This window comes from Carex rostrata, chromosome 5 (assembly GCF_964058835.1).
Source record: "Carex rostrata chromosome 5, lpCarRost1.2, whole genome shotgun sequence".
Lineage (NCBI taxonomy): Eukaryota > Viridiplantae > Streptophyta > Magnoliopsida > Poales > Cyperaceae > Carex > Carex rostrata.
Genome location: NC_135922.1, coordinates 2,854,515 through 2,870,641, shown reverse-complemented (window position 1 = coordinate 2,870,641; position 16,127 = coordinate 2,854,515). Strand labels below are relative to the sequence as shown.

At 37.4% G+C, this 16,127-nt stretch overlaps 1 protein-coding gene and 1 long non-coding RNA gene across 5 annotated transcripts; one reads left to right on the top strand and one right to left on the bottom strand.

The window, feature by feature from the left end:
- The first annotated feature begins 2,099 nt into the window (after positions 1–2,099).
- On the top strand, positions 2,100–7,181 carry LOC144554496 (putative disease resistance protein RGA3). The gene is made up of 2 exons (XM_078302811.1): positions 2,100–2,494; positions 3,322–7,181. Exons 1-2 carry the CDS (start codon positions 2,140–2,142, stop codon positions 7,179–7,181), a joined length of 4,215 nt encoding a protein of 1,404 aa, XP_078158937.1. The 5' UTR covers positions 2,100–2,139.
- A 2,974-nt stretch (positions 7,182–10,155) lies between these two features.
- Positions 10,156–13,740, bottom strand: LOC144554526 (uncharacterized). 4 transcript variants are annotated; one of them, XR_013511630.1, is made up of 6 exons: positions 12,180–13,740; positions 11,879–12,094; positions 11,579–11,792; positions 11,129–11,230; positions 10,845–11,045; positions 10,156–10,414 (listed from the first exon to the last, which is right to left on the bottom strand). It is a non-coding gene; the product is annotated as an uncharacterized LOC144554526 (long non-coding RNA). The 4 variants fall into 4 exon arrangements; XR_013511632.1 differs by having other exon boundaries at positions 11,579–11,682; XR_013511629.1 differs by having other exon boundaries at positions 11,579–12,094.
- Positions 13,741–16,127: the final 2,387 nt, after the last annotated feature.

Genomic DNA, 16,127 nt, shown 5'->3' with positions numbered 1-16,127 from the left:
AGGTAATTATTGATTTTTTTATTGTTGTGCTTTACATTAATTGCATAATTGTGTATATTGCATAAATGTGTGTTAATTGAAGAAATAGCCCAATTAGTCACTTGTATGTTTGTTAATTAATTTTTTTTTGGATTTAAATTTATTGTTATAATATGTAATGCTTCACAAAACTTTGTATGAAGTACATGAATTTTTTGTAATAGTTTAAGATGTGTATGATAATTAATTTAGAATGTGTATATGATATTTAATTGATTATTGCTTCTTACTGTGCAAAAAAAAAAAATTTAGGATGCTGGCCAGCAAAATATATATGGAAGCTGGTCAAATAAATAAAAATATTTTTTTTAGCCTCAATAAAACATCAGGATCGGTTTTATATAAAAACCGATCTTGATAGTACGTATCAAGATCGGTTTTTATTCAAAAACCGATCTAGATATGTAATTTTAAAAAAAAAATCGAAAATACTATCAAGATCGGTTTTTATATAAAAACCGATCTTGATATGTAATTTTTAATTAAAAAAAAATTCGAAAAAAATATCAAGATCGGTTTTTATATAAAAACCGATCTTGATAGTACTATCAGGATCGGTTTTTAGCAATAAAACCGATCCTGATACAATTTTTTTTTAAAAAAAAAAAAAAAAAAAAAAAAAAAAAAAAAAAAATCAAGGTCGGTTTTTAATAAAAAACCGATCCTAATACTATTAGGATCGGTTTTTTATTAAAAACCGACCTTGATTTTTTTTTTTTTTTTTTTTTTTTTTGCAGAAATTTTTTTGAAAAAAAAAAATTTGTATCAGGATCGGTTTTTTTATAAAAACCGATCTTGATAGTACGTATCTAGATCGGTTCTTAGTCAAAAACCGATCTAGATAACAACTATTAAGATCGGTTTTGTTAAAAAACCGATCCTAATAGTTTCTATTTGGATCGGTTCTTTAAAAAATATAAAACCGATCCTGATAGTATCAGTATCGCCTTCAACAGGATCGGTTGGATTCCGATACTGATATGTGTATATAACCGATCCTGATTCCATATTTTCCACTAGTGCAAACTTTTCAAATAACCAATTTTCTCATCAAAACACCACAATATCGAAAATCCCCACCAAATCTTAACATTATTTCTTATATCCCTTTTATTTATTTAATTTTTTATTTAATTATTTTAAAAATTGATTTGACCAATATGTTCTTTAATTTTAAAAGGAGGTGTTCTTTACTTATAATTGTCTTCTTTCTCTCCTATATTTTATAATTCTTTTTTTTTTTTTTACTTCTAATTGTGAAGGTTTGAAAACAAAAAACAAAGAGTGGAAAAATAAGTGGACCAAAAGAGGAGCAAGGAAACAGAGACATTCCATTTAGATTATTGACAATAACAACGAAAAGAAAGCCAAACGGTTTTGAAACGCATTGTGCTAAGACAAGACAGAAATGGATTAGTGTTTCGCTAAGACAAGATGGAAACAGAGAATTATGAATGGAGCGTCTCTGTTTCGTTTATCTCCATTCGTCCCCTTATTTCCCACTCTGTTTTTTTTTTTATATTTTCAAACAAAAATATTTAGAAGTAAAGGATAGGAGGAGAAATATAGAGGAGAAAGAAGACAATTAGAAGTAAAGGACAACAATTTTGTGGGGATATAAGAAAGAATTAAATAATTAAAAATAATTAAAAGGATATAAGAAAGAATGTTAAGATTTTGTGGGGATTTTGAATACTCTGGTGTTTTGATGGGATATTGGGTATTTCCAAAGTTTGTATAGATACACTAGAAATTTTCTCTTAAATCTATGTCTCTCAACTTTCCTTAGAGAGACAAGGTGTGCGCCACTGTTCTAAGCTCGTAGTTCAATAGTTTTACTTTTCACATAGAATGTTTATTTTGATTTTTTAACAATGATTGAGTGGACAGACCATTATCCTTGAGCAAAATGATATTATATATATGGGCTGCCCCACATTAATCTTTTCATTCTTTTTGTAGCATTGTTTAATGCCATATTGCCATACTAACTCCGCAAAGGTGCAAACAAAAAAAGTGACCAGCAACAGAGTATGGACTGACAGACTCTCACTGAATAGAGATCATTTTCAGTTCAATTCAATTCAACTCACAAATTTAATGGCGTCCGGATTGTTTTCTTCCATCCAATCCCTCTCCACCATCCTCCTTCAGGCCATTCGTGGCACCCCTTCCACTTCGCACCAGCGCAATCCACCATCCCCTGTTACCGACCAACACAAAAATGTTAGAGATGATTTGGAGAAGCTGAGTCGGATGCTTAGGAGGATCCAGGCCGTTCAACAGGACGCTGAAGAGAGAGAGATTCATGACAGATCTGTTCGACTTTGGCTGGAGGAGCTGAAAGGTGTGGCCTACCAAGTAGAGGATGTGCTGGACGAATTCTACTACGAGGTACTCAGATCCATCGTCGAGAGAGGAGATGCTGCTATTGAGGCCTACCATAGGGATGAGGGTATGCTTTTAATTGTATCTTTTGGTACCTTATGCCCCTTTCTTAAGTATATTATTTGGTACTTCCATTATTGCTCACAAGTTGTTCGATGAATTGTCCGGTGACTTTTAGCACACTTCTTTTGTTGTACTGTCTCTCATATATGTATGCTAACTCATGTGAGTTGAGTTGTTTTATGTTTAAATTTAATGGCAATAGTGTCTAAGTGTTAAGATGATGAGATACAGCTGCCATTGCTGCTTTGACCTTGTATGATAAACTAACTAACATGTACATATGTTTATTATCCACACAGCAATCAAGATTTACCCTATGTTATCTCTTTAATTTTTAATTTCACTTGAAATCCCTTCAGACCTTCCTCAAGATATTCCTGATTTCTTCAAAATATTGTGTCAGACAGCTCAGGATCACAATACTTATCATTGAAACCAGCTGACCTAAAAGTAAAACCTCAGATATTAGGTTGATCTGGATGGAAAGCTTCCAAAGCCTAGAATGGTAAAATATGCCCTTTTAATAATTATGTCTCATTGTATTTATTGTTGAACACAACCTGTTTCATGAACAGTCCGAGAAACAGTCATAGTGTGTGGAGATGTTTTGCATTTATCTCCATACATCACTACCCAGTTGAACTTCAACTGTGTAAAGGGTACAATGCTTATTGGCATAATTATAGATATAGGACTACCCTTTTCATTTTATCCAAATTTTTTTTTAATAATTAATTGTTGTGGTAAATGCCTTTTTTTTTTTTTTTTTTAACCTCTAATGGCATTTGCTACATGTGAATTCGTTATAGATTTCTCTTTGAACTCCAACAGGGAATAAGAGCAAAGTTGTAGAGAAGTACCCATCATCAGCCCTTGCATCTCCTTCATCTTTTATTACAAAGATCTCTATTCCGAGTGGAATGGCTGAGAAAATCAAGTGTATTACAGAGAGGTTTGAGGAGATATCAAATGATCGCCATGCTCTTCAGTTAATGGAGGAGGATGGGACCCGACTAGTTATTGGTCGACAAATCCGATCACCAACCAGCTCTCATGTGGATGAGAGAGCTATTTTTGGTAGAGAGAAGGAGAAGGAGAATATCATTAGCATCCTCAACCCTTTAAATGATCCAGAATTTATGGTTCTTCCAATTATTGGGATGGGTGGGTTGGGCAAGACCACGCTTGCTCAACTAGTTTACAATGACTCCATGTTCTTGCAGTTGTTTGACAGGAGAGCTTGGGTGTCAGTCTCTGAGAATTTTGACCTAGTACGCCTGACTAGAGCAATAATTGAATCGGTGAGTGACAAACCTTGTGAGTTTTCTGAGCTAAGCAAACTCCAAGATGAACTCAAGAAAAATATAAGAGGTATTGGTTTGTTTCTCGTGCTAGACGATGTGTGGAATGAACATACAGAACTGTGGGAACACTTTCAGATTGCTTTAAAAGGTGGTAAAACTGTAAAAATATTGACAACAACCCGGAATACCTCTGTTGCTGAAATCATGCAAACAACATCTCCTATTCAGTTGGGTTTCTTACCAGATGAAAAATGTTGGTCTCTGTTCAAGCATTTTGCTTTTAACAATGGAGAAGCAAGTGAAAATGGAAAATTGCTTGAGATTGGTTATGATATTGTCAAGAAGTGCAGAGGCTCCCCTCTGGTTACCAAGGTGCTAGGAGGCATTCTCCGGTATGATATGGATGAAGAGAAATGGAGAGAAGTTTTGGAAAGTGATATATCCGAAATAGATGAGAGTGGCAAAATTTTTACCCCATTGCAGTTAAGTTACCAGAAATTGCCGTTACATCTCAAACCATGCTTTGTTTATTTAGCCATGTTTCCAAAAGGTAAACACATTGATAAAGACCATGTGGTTAGGCTCTGGATGGCACAAGGTTACATTAATACCAATTCAAGAACTAAGAAAACATTAGAAGAAATAGGAAGTGAGTACTTGAATGAATTGCAAGGCAGATCACTCATTGATTTCTGGGATTACGAAATGTGTTACATTCATGATTTAATACATGATCTAGCAAGATCCATTTCTCAAAGGACAAACCAGCCTGTTTTAGAGGCTGACAATCTATGGATCAGTTCATACAAAATAACCCACCTATACTTAACTTGGGAACATGAATTGTCAGATTTTTTAGCATCCTGCAACAATAAGGTTATTCGAACATATGTAGGGGAATGCCACATAGATGATTCGGCCATTATCTCTAAAATTACTTATGTGCGAGCTCTTGAGTTGAGGAACTGTATGCTACCAGACACACTCAGCGCATTGAAGCACTTGCGTTACCTTTTTATTAAAGATGATAAGATAGAAAGCCTTCCTGAATCTTTATGTCTTCTTTACCACCTTCAAACTTTGGATATGGATCTCCATAATATTCCAGAGTTACCTGAAAACATCAAATACCTTATTAACCTTCGGTTTCTTCGGTTGTGTAGTGGTAAAATCAAGCAGTTACCTGAATCCATATCCCTACTTCACAATCTGGATACATTATCCATAGAATTCTGTAGCAAACTCGAAAAGTTGCCCACGTGCATAGAGCATTTAACAAATCTACGTGTTCTAAAACTATTTGAGGATTTTGTATGTAACCTGCCATCTGGAATTGGTAAATTAACAAATTTTATAACTTTAAATGGGAAATTTGAAGTCATGGGAAGTGACATGACCCGGGGGCTGGGAGAATTAAGGGATATGAATAGGCTTAGGGGGGTGATGTCCATCTCAGGGCTAAAAAACATTGGTAATAGCAAGTACTCTAGGAAGGCCAATCTTGTATCAAAGTCAAATCTACGCAAGTTAATTCTAAACTTTGAGGAAGACGATATTCCTTGCAAAAGCTCTTTCAGATGGCGATACACATATCCATTTTTCTACATAGCTCTCAGTTCAAGTACCAATGCAAAGATTGAGAATAATGAAAAGATACAGGAAGGTGTACTTGAGAGCCTCCAACCTCATGGTAACCTCACAGAGCTTGAAATATTAAATTATAGAGGAAGAAGAGTTCCTTATTGGTTGCTTGATCCATCATTAATGTGCAAGCTGACAACTCTAACTCTGCACTTCCATATGGAGCTTACTTTCTGGCCTCCATTGTTGGATCAACTACCACATCTCGAATCTCTCAAAATAAAAATGAGTGGTGACACCGTTACAAACGATTTGTCCAAGCAACCTGCAGCTGTAGTTAGTTTTTCGTCATGCAAAGAACCTTCATTCAAGAACATGCTCAATTTAGCGGACTGGCAAGCAGGTGATGAACCCTGCCTTAAGAAACTCACCATAAATAATTGCTCTAAATTATGGAAAATAACTATTCCACAAAAGGTTGAGGTGTTGGAGGTAAAAACATGTGGTTGTCAAGAAATCAAGTTCTCTTCACCCTCGGAACTTAAAAAGGTTTCAATCTTTAATTGTAGAGAGTTGATCACTATTTATTACAAAAGTGGGAACTTACCTTTTCTTCAGAGTATTTCACTTTCTGGATGCCCCAATTTGTCGATGCTCTCGACCATCCCCCAAGAACTTAAGCAGCTGTATATAGCCGATTGTGGCTTGCAAGAAATAAACTTCTCATCACTATCTAAACTTCAAAAGATTTCAATCTTTCATTGTAGAAAGCTTCTCTCGATTTATTACAAAATTGGGGACTTACCTTTTCTTGAGAGTATTTCACTTTCTGGATGCCCCAATTTGTCGATGCTCTCGGCCATCCCCCAAGAAATGAAGCAGCTGCATATATCACATTGTGGCATTCAAGAAATCAACTTCTCATCACTATCTAAACTTCAAAATATTTTGATCTTTAATTGTAGAGAGCTTGTCTCAATTTATTATAAAATTATGGATTTACCTTTTCTTGGGAGTATTTCACTTTCTGGATGCCCCAAATTATTGATATTCTCGGCCATCCTGGAAGAAAAGAAGCAGATGGATTCAAGAAATAGTGGTTTTCAATCTGAGATTCAAAATGTTTCATGGAGGAGAGTGTCGCTATTTAATTGCCCAAAATTAAGGATTTTCTCAGCCATCCCAGCTGTAGAACTTGATATGCTGAAGATAATCGACTGCGGTATTCGTGAAATCATTTTACCATCAAGGTGTCAACTGTTAGAAATCCATAACTGTCAAGAGCTAATATCAGTTCATTGGAGGGATGGGGACTCAATTTCTCTTCCGCAAGTAAAATTTATTGATTGCCCGCAGTTGAAACTCCTAAAAATTCCAAAAGAAGTTGAAGAACTGCAAATAAAATCTTGTGGTACTCCTGAGATCTTTTTTTCCTCACAATCTATGGTGCGGAGTGTTCATATCTTTGGTTGTCGAAAGCTGTCCTCGGTTCATTGGATGGATGGGGACGTACCATTTCTCAAGGACATCTCTTTTGAGGGATGTTCTGAGCTCATATCACTTCAATTTCTGCAAAGAGATCTCCCATTACTTGAGAAATTTGCCATTAAATCTGGTCCCCAATTTCACGACGTTTTAACAATTCCATGTCAACTGAAAGAATTAAAGATAGTTGACTGCCGTTTTCCTGAAATCCACCTTTTTCCACAATCCAAGCTTCAGCGCTTAATCATCCATGAGTGTGCAAACCTTACTGCAATTAAAGGGCTGCACGTGCATATCAGAACCTTAAAAACCTATACCTAACCCTAGCTGCTACAGTGCCGCACCGCTCCTCTCTTCTCTTCCGCCACTAGGTCTTATCTTCTTCTAGAGTTGGCCGGCCACCAAAGGTAGCATCTTTGTGTTGATTTGGCCGGCGTGGGGGGCCTCTACCCCACGATACCCGAGAAGCGGCTTTGGATCGAGGTTTGATCGGGTTTTGAACTCGAATGTTGATGAGATAGATCAAGATCGGGTCAAGAAGAAGAAGAAGAGAGGGGAGATGATGTGGATCTAAAATCTTGAGAGTGCAAGATCGGGTCTAAGGTAGAAGTAGGAGGGATTCGGACTAAGATTGATACGTGAGGCGTAGATCTGAGTCTGATCAATGTCAGAGGAGGAGACCGGGAATGAGGTGACCGGGAATGCATTCGCAAAGGCTTGTGCGAAGCTAACCCCTGATGAGATGGCTATCATGGTGCGAACGTTGGCCGTGTACCAAGCTCCTGTTGACAGCAAGCCAAGGTCATAGATCTTGTCACGTCGCGTGGAGCACGCTCTAGAAGTGAAGGATCTAGAGGGGTACTTGACTGAGGAGGAGAGCCAGATTAGGCTCCAGGCTGGTGCAGGTGGAATTCCAGAAGTGAAATCAGCACTAGCGGTCTGCAACTTAGGTAACACAGGGTTCAAAGGGGAGACTAGGAAGTGTTATAACTGTGGTGAGGTAGGTCAACTTGAAGCAGACTTGTCCTAAGCCACCCAAGGAGAGAGATTCAGGTGGAAGGGGATAGTCTGGAGGTCAAGGTCGTGGCCGTGTAGGTGCAAAAGGAGGCTACCGAGCAATTCTGAAGGTAGCAGGGGAAGAGGAAGAGGCTGATGTGGGCTTTACTGAAGAGGAGCAGACACTCTTTGAGATGCTTAAGAGGAAGCAGAAAATTAATGGGAAGCGTGTAGTAGATGATGCATTCACTTCACCTTCAGACATGGGTAACTTTGCTTCCTATACTCACACAGCCACAGGTACTTGTGAGACACATGCTCTTGCCTCTATTTCCACCATTAAATTATCAGAATGGATAGTCGATTGTGGTGTAACCCGACATGTGACTGGTACTCCTGGAGAGTTCTCTTCCTATACTCACCTAGTAGTCCCAGATAGTATTCAGACGGTCGATGGTACAGTCCAGCCCGTGGTTGGTAAGGGTACTGTGAGATGTACCGATTCAGTGACTCTGACTAATGTGTTGCATGCTCCTTCCTTTCTCGTAAACCTGGTGTCCATTAGTGCTATTATTCGTTAGCAGAAATGCATCGTGATCTTTGATATTATGAAGATGGTCTTTCAAGAGAAAGGGACAGGTCGGATACTTGGAACTAGCACATGGCGTGATGGGTTGTGGTACATGGATAGAAAAGGGATGGACACAGTGCTGACATCTGTGGTCGATAGAGTGGGGGCAGGAGGATCTGGGGTGAGTGTGGAGGATGAGTTGCTTTTGATTCATCGGTAGATGGGGCACTCTTCCTTCAGCCTACTGGAACGTTTGTATCCATCAAAGTATGAGAAAGCTGACAAACAGAAACTTGTGTGTGATGAATGTGAGTTTGGGAAGCATACAAGGAGTTTGTATGTAAGCTCAGGAAGTAGGAGTTCTCATGCCTTTGATCTGATACACTCGGATGTATGGGGGCCTTACTCCACAACTTCGATGAATGGGTATAGATATTTTGTGACTTTCATCGATTGTTATTCTCGTGTCATATGGTTGTACTTGATGAAGAACAAGAATGATGTACTTGGATTTCCATAAGGCGGCTCAGACTCAGTATGTATCAGTTCATGGGATACATCATCAGACCACGTGCCCTTACACACCAGCACAAAATGGAGTGGCGGAGAAGAAGAATAGACACTTGTTGGAGGTAGCCCAGTGCATGATGATCTCCATGAATGTTCCGAAACATTTGTGGGGACAAGCAATCATCAAGCCGCACTATTGATCAACAGAATGCCATCTAGAGTGTTGGAGTAGCAGACTCTGTGTGTGATGTTGAAAAGAGATAATGGGGGTATTCTTCCTCCAAAGGTATTTGGTTGTGTGTTCTTTGTGAAAGACAACAGATCAACAGTGGGAAAGTTGGATTCCAGAGCGGTGAAATGCATCTTTGTGGGTTACTCTAGTACTCAAAAGGGATATGTTTGTTGGAGCCCGGTAGAGAGACGATTATTTGTCAATATGGATGTGATATTCCGAGAGAGTGAGCCATACTGCCCCTTGAGAGTGACCTCGCCCTTTGGTGATTCGCTTGATACTGGTAGTATGAGGCGAGAGGGGGAGAGTACTGATGGTGAGAGGCTGGTACATGTGGGGATGATGCCTTGCCCTGTACATGTAGGGATGATGTCATGCCCTGTTTTGAGGAAAGAATCGGCTGAGGAGCTGGGACGATTGGCTGAGGAGTCAGGAGAATCAGCTGAGGAGCTGGGAAAATTGGCTTAGGAGCTAGGACAATCAGCTGAGGTGCCGAGATGATCGACCGAGGAGCCTGAAAATGAGGAAGCTGAACCCGAGGGTGGTAGAAATCAGACTGAGGGGGAGTCGAGATACCGTGAAGTGTATGTGAGGAGAAAGAAACTGGATGAGGGAGCCGTGCCTACAGTGCCACCTGTGCCAAGTCCTCCGTCCCTACCTCTTGAGACACTTACACCATCCACCTCAGACTCAGAATACATAGGTGATATAATTCATCTCTCTACTCCTCCCACTCCCCTATCGATAAGAAGGACTCCTCGCAAGAATACAGGCATTCCTCCTGACCGATATGGTTTTTCGCATGAGATTGCCCAGTTTGTCTCTTACTCACACATATCACCGGTACATAGAGCGTTTTTTGCATCATTAGACATTGTCTCTATCCCTAAGTGTTGGCAGGTTGCTAAGGGAGATTTGAAATGGAAAGCAACCATGCTAGAAGAGCTCGGGGCCCTCGGGATATTTTTTAAGATGACAAAAATAAATTCTCATACAAAATGACAAATTTTTATTAAAAAGATAAATCAATGAAAAAAATATATATATTTAACAATATTCATGGATATTAAAATAAAATTGGATCTAAATACAATATAGAATGAATCTCTCGTCTCTCAAAGTGGTCGCCTGCAGTCCTTGTGTGGGATCCAAAATAAGAGAAGAAAGAGGTGCCTTGTGCCTTAGCATGGATCATGTCATAGAATGAAAATTTTCTTCTTTTATAACTCTTGTGTGTGCCTATATCTAAAAGTAATTTTTTTTAAAAGGAGTGTTTGCAAAGAAGTTCATACTTCTACATCTTATGATGATGGTTAATTACCTGTGGAGGAAATATGACAGAAATAATATTCTAAACAACATGTTTCTAAGGTAAGCTTACTTGAGATATAGTTTGACAGTGAGATATAGTTTGGCAGTGAGATATAGTTTGGCATGTATATGTCATTGGTTGTATCAAGCAATATTTATCATGATGAATACAACCTAAACTGATTGTTCATTGTAATGCTTAATTAAGATTAGCATGTTGCCTCGATAATACAACCTAAACTGATTCCAAAAGCAAGTACAGTATTAGCTACAAAAAATTTACCATTGGTATGAATCTGTACCGGGCTCTACACTAATTCATGATCCTATATAACTTAATGAATGTTAAAATTTAAAAAAATACTTCTAATCATGGTCAAGATGAGATCAGCTGACTGTAAAATCAGAAACTTCTTGGGGCCATTTTCGTTGCTGAACTTGTGGAGAAAATAATCCATTAAAGAGAAAGGTGCCACTGCTTGCATTCTAAATTTGAGAGTACTAAGAACCAAAAGCTCCATTCTTTGTATAGTTCTTGCTTCAAACAGAAATTTGCATCACCAACCTATCAAATTGAGACCCAAATTATAAAAAATTCACAAAATAGTAAAATCAAAATGCAAAATAGAATGGTGCAAGTCAAAGAACCTGCTGCAAATCCAAGAGAAGTGGAATCAGAGTTTCTTCCATTTTGGATGCCAGAAATAAACATGCAACTGTAAAGAGCTGTATCATCCAAGCATTACCTTCCTACAAAACCGACGTAACTTTTTCGATGTAAATGGGGTGATTTTTTATGGTAAAATATGTAAAAAAGTGAAATATTTTTGAGGTTCTTACAGGTATTTCATAAACAGAGAGAAATCTATCTAGATAGTTGACAGAGAGATAAGCATTTGATGTCCCAAAATTGAAGTATGCATGAGGTTTATCATACAAATAGATTAATTAAATTTCAATTCATCATTCAGTGCTACAGTCTGTGATTTTTTATAATTTTTTGTGTTAAAAGCGGTAACTTAGATCCTTAAATAATCAAGCACAAATAAGTTCTCTGGTAAAATCAACATAATTTATAGGAAAAAAATTAAAAAACACCTTCCAAATCCAAGCAATGGCGTCTCTCCTAATGGAGGCATCCAGTTCCCCAAGGGAATATGATCAAGCTCTCTTTGCAAATCGTGAGCAACGCACTCCTCGGACTGGAGAGGAAAATCGACGAAGAAATTTCCATAAAGAAACCGCCTATTTCCTAAAACCAACCCGGTCCCAAGCAATCAATCTCTCCAAGAGAATCCATCTCATGGTTTTCCTGATCGCCATCGACAAAACCCAAAAAAATTGCTATTATCCTCTGCACAGAGGAGAATAGAGGCAAAGCAAGAACTGCACACTAACCTGCGCAAATGAGTCACTGAGAGAATGCGCCGGGTCGGTGGACACCACCAAGGTGGGATGGCCGTTGTTTGCAAACTTCAACGCATGAGAAGCCGCGCAACTCATCTTTCCAACACTTCATTTTCCTCCCAGCATGTAGTACTTCATCATCATGCTAGCCGCCATCTCCTCAAACCCCTTTGCCATGTTGGCTGGGGTCGCAATATATAGCCCGAACTAAACAAAAATTCAATTTAAACAAGCTAAATATATCTGTAGATTGAAAAAAGAAGAAGAAGACAGAATTAGCAAAAAATCTTACCCTGGAGTTGTAGCAGTCGAAAGTCTCGAGGTGGAGATCTTGCCATATAAATAAAATTAGAAAAACCATCTCATAAAACAGCAACAAATGAAGCCCCTGTATCTGTTCTTGTCAGCCATATCAACAAAACCAGAAAAAATAGTAAATCAGCAATCAAGACCTCACAAGTGTCCTTATCAGAAAACCGTATCAGTATCACAGACCATACCAGAAAAATCAAAAACCATACCAGAAAAACCAGAATTGCAGGAGAAATATTGAAACAGTTGTAACGCCTATAATTTTTACCACGATAAATATTGAAACAAAATTATTACTCTTAATCAACCTCATTATTAAATGAGGAAAGCTATTGTTGGGATACCTTTCTTCATGCAGAGAGTAAGGCCACCTAACCCAAAATTGCATGTGAAAGGAGCAGAAATTTTGATGCAAGTGTTTGCAAACCAACAATCATCATTTAACAAAGCAATCCTAATATAGTGCTTGCATTTACCAAGAAGTCTTACAAAGTCTATTTAATATCAGCATCCCTAATATAATGATATAAACACATCAAATGTACTTAATACACTGAAAATCACAAAATCTTTGCTTTCTGTTCATCAAACTTACTATTTTACAACCCTATTCGTTGTTTTGCCTTGTGTTGATCAATCATTGCCATGATCCATACTATGTAATCACACCCAAAGCGTAATTTGCATAGCATTGAACATTTTAATGAAAATTCATGGCAAAATTAGAGATAACAACAAGTTTACAAAAAATCTAAAGAAGCAAAAAAAATCTAAAACAAGGCAGTTTGACATCTTACTTTGAGATGGCGATAGTTGAAATGGAAAGAACTGAGAGCGTTTAGGAGAGTGGAAATCGCGGCAGCATTATGTCGCTGGAACCTTCCTTCTTCTTCTCCTAATCACCGGAGGCGGAGAGGCAGCGGTTAAGAGCGAGGTGGCGCAAACCCTAGGCCACTGTCTCCACCAGAGTCCGATCAATCAAGAATCGTTGTTCGCTGTTTCCTTCTCTCTCGCTCGCTCTCTCCTTCCGATCAGAAAAAGTTCGCTCCGAAGGTCGTTCGCTGTCTCCTCCTCTCTCGCTCGCTCTAGGTTTTTTTTTATTTATTTTTTTGGAAGGGGATCGGGGAGGGAGACGATCGTTCGCTCTCCTTCTCTCTCGCAACTCTAAGTTTTTTATTTTTCTTTTGTTTTCGGAAGAAGGGAGCGGGGAAGGAATCGGGGAGGGAAAGGGAAAAAAAAAGTTGCTGGGGGTGCAGCAGAGCGTTCCAGCGAAAAAATTTACAAATCTTAGATTTAATCTGCACGATTTTTGATTCAAATTGAACGGTGCAGAGCGAAAATGGATGTGGTAATACGTATGGCTATACATGTGGCGGGTCCAATTTGAACTAAATTTAGACCTCTACACATATAAAGGATGTATTTAATCAAAGAAAGGCAGATTTTTTGACTGGAGGTTTCAGATTCAATCCGAATTTACATAAATCAATCCCGGCCATTGGAGTTTCAGGACAGCCTAATCAATTTAAGATGCATAATATAGAGGAGATATATATTTATTAATCAATGAACTTAGAAAAGAACAATATTGAACGCAATAAATAAATACTAATTTAATCATATATTTTCAGAAATTGTCTATGCAATATTAGTCGTGTTCAAATATTTAATTCATGTAATAAATTCTACAATTATGTTCTGAAAATTTATTAGAAGTTAATATGGTATATATGTACATTAATGATTTCTACGTGCAATTTTTATCGAAAGGTGAATAATAAAGAGACCTAGAACTTTTATATTTTGAGCTTTCTAATTAAAATCTGAATGTATAAGTTCTACATATGCATAGGAACAAAATAAACTCACCAAAATAAAAAGTCTAATATATATAGATATAGAATTATAAGTTAATATATAAAGAAATATAAATATATATATATATATAGAGAGAGAGAGAGAGACCATGCGAGATATTAGATTTTGGACTCGGAAACACGTTGATGTAATTAATCAAGAATGATAACTTGATGGATTGCCATTTGATATAATCTAGCTATGAATATATGGAAGGCCCTTCTCAAAATGCTCAAATTTACATTTTAAATGAAGAATAAAAGCATACCACAAATTTGCTCCTTAAATCCACTAACTTCCATGATTCCTCTGAATGAATCTAGCCAATTAAACAACCAAAAGGACCATGTAAAGTTTCTTATAAATATACCATACAGAGAATGTTGCCCATTAGAATACACAGCGCCTCTATTTCTTTTTAAACAAAAATGAATAAAGATTGCGGCAGCCACCATGCTTCGATCGTCATGCGTTGCCCTACTGAACACCAGCCACAACTGTCACCCTATTTTCATAAATTATAATGGGTAAGAGGATATATGTTTCTTTCATTATAGAAATGCTTGCTATACCTTGCAAAAATTTCGGATTTGATCCTTTCCTTTAATTGATCCTTTCCTTTGTGGTTAGTGGAGAAAAGCCATCTTTCTATTTTTTTCATGATTCTCAGAGTATTTCATTTTTGACTCTGCTCCAAAAAGCAACGGATTGATAGATAAAAGGCTTATATTTAATTTGTTTATACATTTAGTTATTTATTTTCATTGCTATCAGATCGATACAATTATTATTATTGTTATTATATTCCTTTTTCTGGAGGATCAAAGTTTCGAAATGAATTTATTAAATATTCCCTAAATAAAACTTTTTGGATTCTTATTAAATTATTTGTCTAGATTTAATTAATAGTACTATAATATCAAAGGATTAAACTAGTTAAAGTTTAGAAGTTAGGTCTAATAATCTGTGAAAATAATTGTAAATAGTATTAAAGAACTTTAGAAAATACGGATGACAAGTACTGTCATCAAACCATATTAATTAGAAGTAATATTTACATGACTTAGGTTCGGGTTTGAAAGTACTAGAAGAAAAGAAGACCGATTAGGAATCTCCTACAGCAACAGGTGCGGGTTTCCTAGACTTTATAAAACTATTTTACTTTCCTTTTGTCATTCAATTGTTTATTATTATTGCATTGGTTGGATTTATGCATGTTGTTGTCGAACCATTCGTATGACTTGAGTAGACACAAATAACTTGCATGAAATGATAGGATTCATATATTGACCAATGACCTTGCATGAATAGAATGTGTTGAGCATGACATGAACTGTATGATTGAATAAATGTGTATAGCAGTGGCTAAGATATAATTGGCACTGAACCGAAGTGGTAGGGGTTCAAATTGCGTTGGGAGCCAACGTTATTCATTACTCTAGAAGAAATCTTGTGCCGCCCCGTATAATGCATGCAATGAATCTTGGGCCCTATCGGAGTAGGAAACAAAATTCATTATTCCTAAAAGGAATATTCGGCCATATCGGACCAGGGAACCAAAATCAGTAAGCACGAAACGTCTCTCTACCGTATTGCATAGTATTGACCAGTATCGGAGACCGTATCTAGTGGTTAAAGATATACCACGTAAACCAATACGTCAGATAGCGTATCGGATACGTATCGGTGCTGTATCGGACGCGTGTCGGTATCTGATACGTATCGGACGAAGCCTAATCTGAAGTATCCAAGTAATATAGGTGTACATGCACTATACCCTCACGTTAAATCTGACTTCGTTGGTGAGACTGCAGAGTTTAGGGTTGCACAAAAATTCATCTTCGACTTTTTTTTTTCAAGCTAGCATGTATTTGTGCATAATGTTGCTTGACTGGTCGTTCTAACTATTCCTTAAGCTGGTTTGTGCCTTTTTACACTTGCTTACTTGAGTCGGTTAGATTTTTAAAATTGAGAGTGTTGAGGAAGAAAGAAATGTCTTGGTTAGTTGTTTTTTAAGGTCTAACATCTTTTTTTCTTTCTTTTTTCTTCTTCTTCTTGGTTCGTCCCTTCG

Coding starts and splice junctions, on each gene's coding strand:
- LOC144554496 (XM_078302811.1), top strand. CDS start 2,140: ATGGCGTCCGGATTGTTTTCTTCCATCCAATCCCTCTCCACCATCCTC. Junction 2,495..3,321: donor GGCCTACCATAGGGATGAGG/GTATGCTTTTAA, acceptor GAACTCCAACAG/GGAATAAGAGCAAAGTTGTA.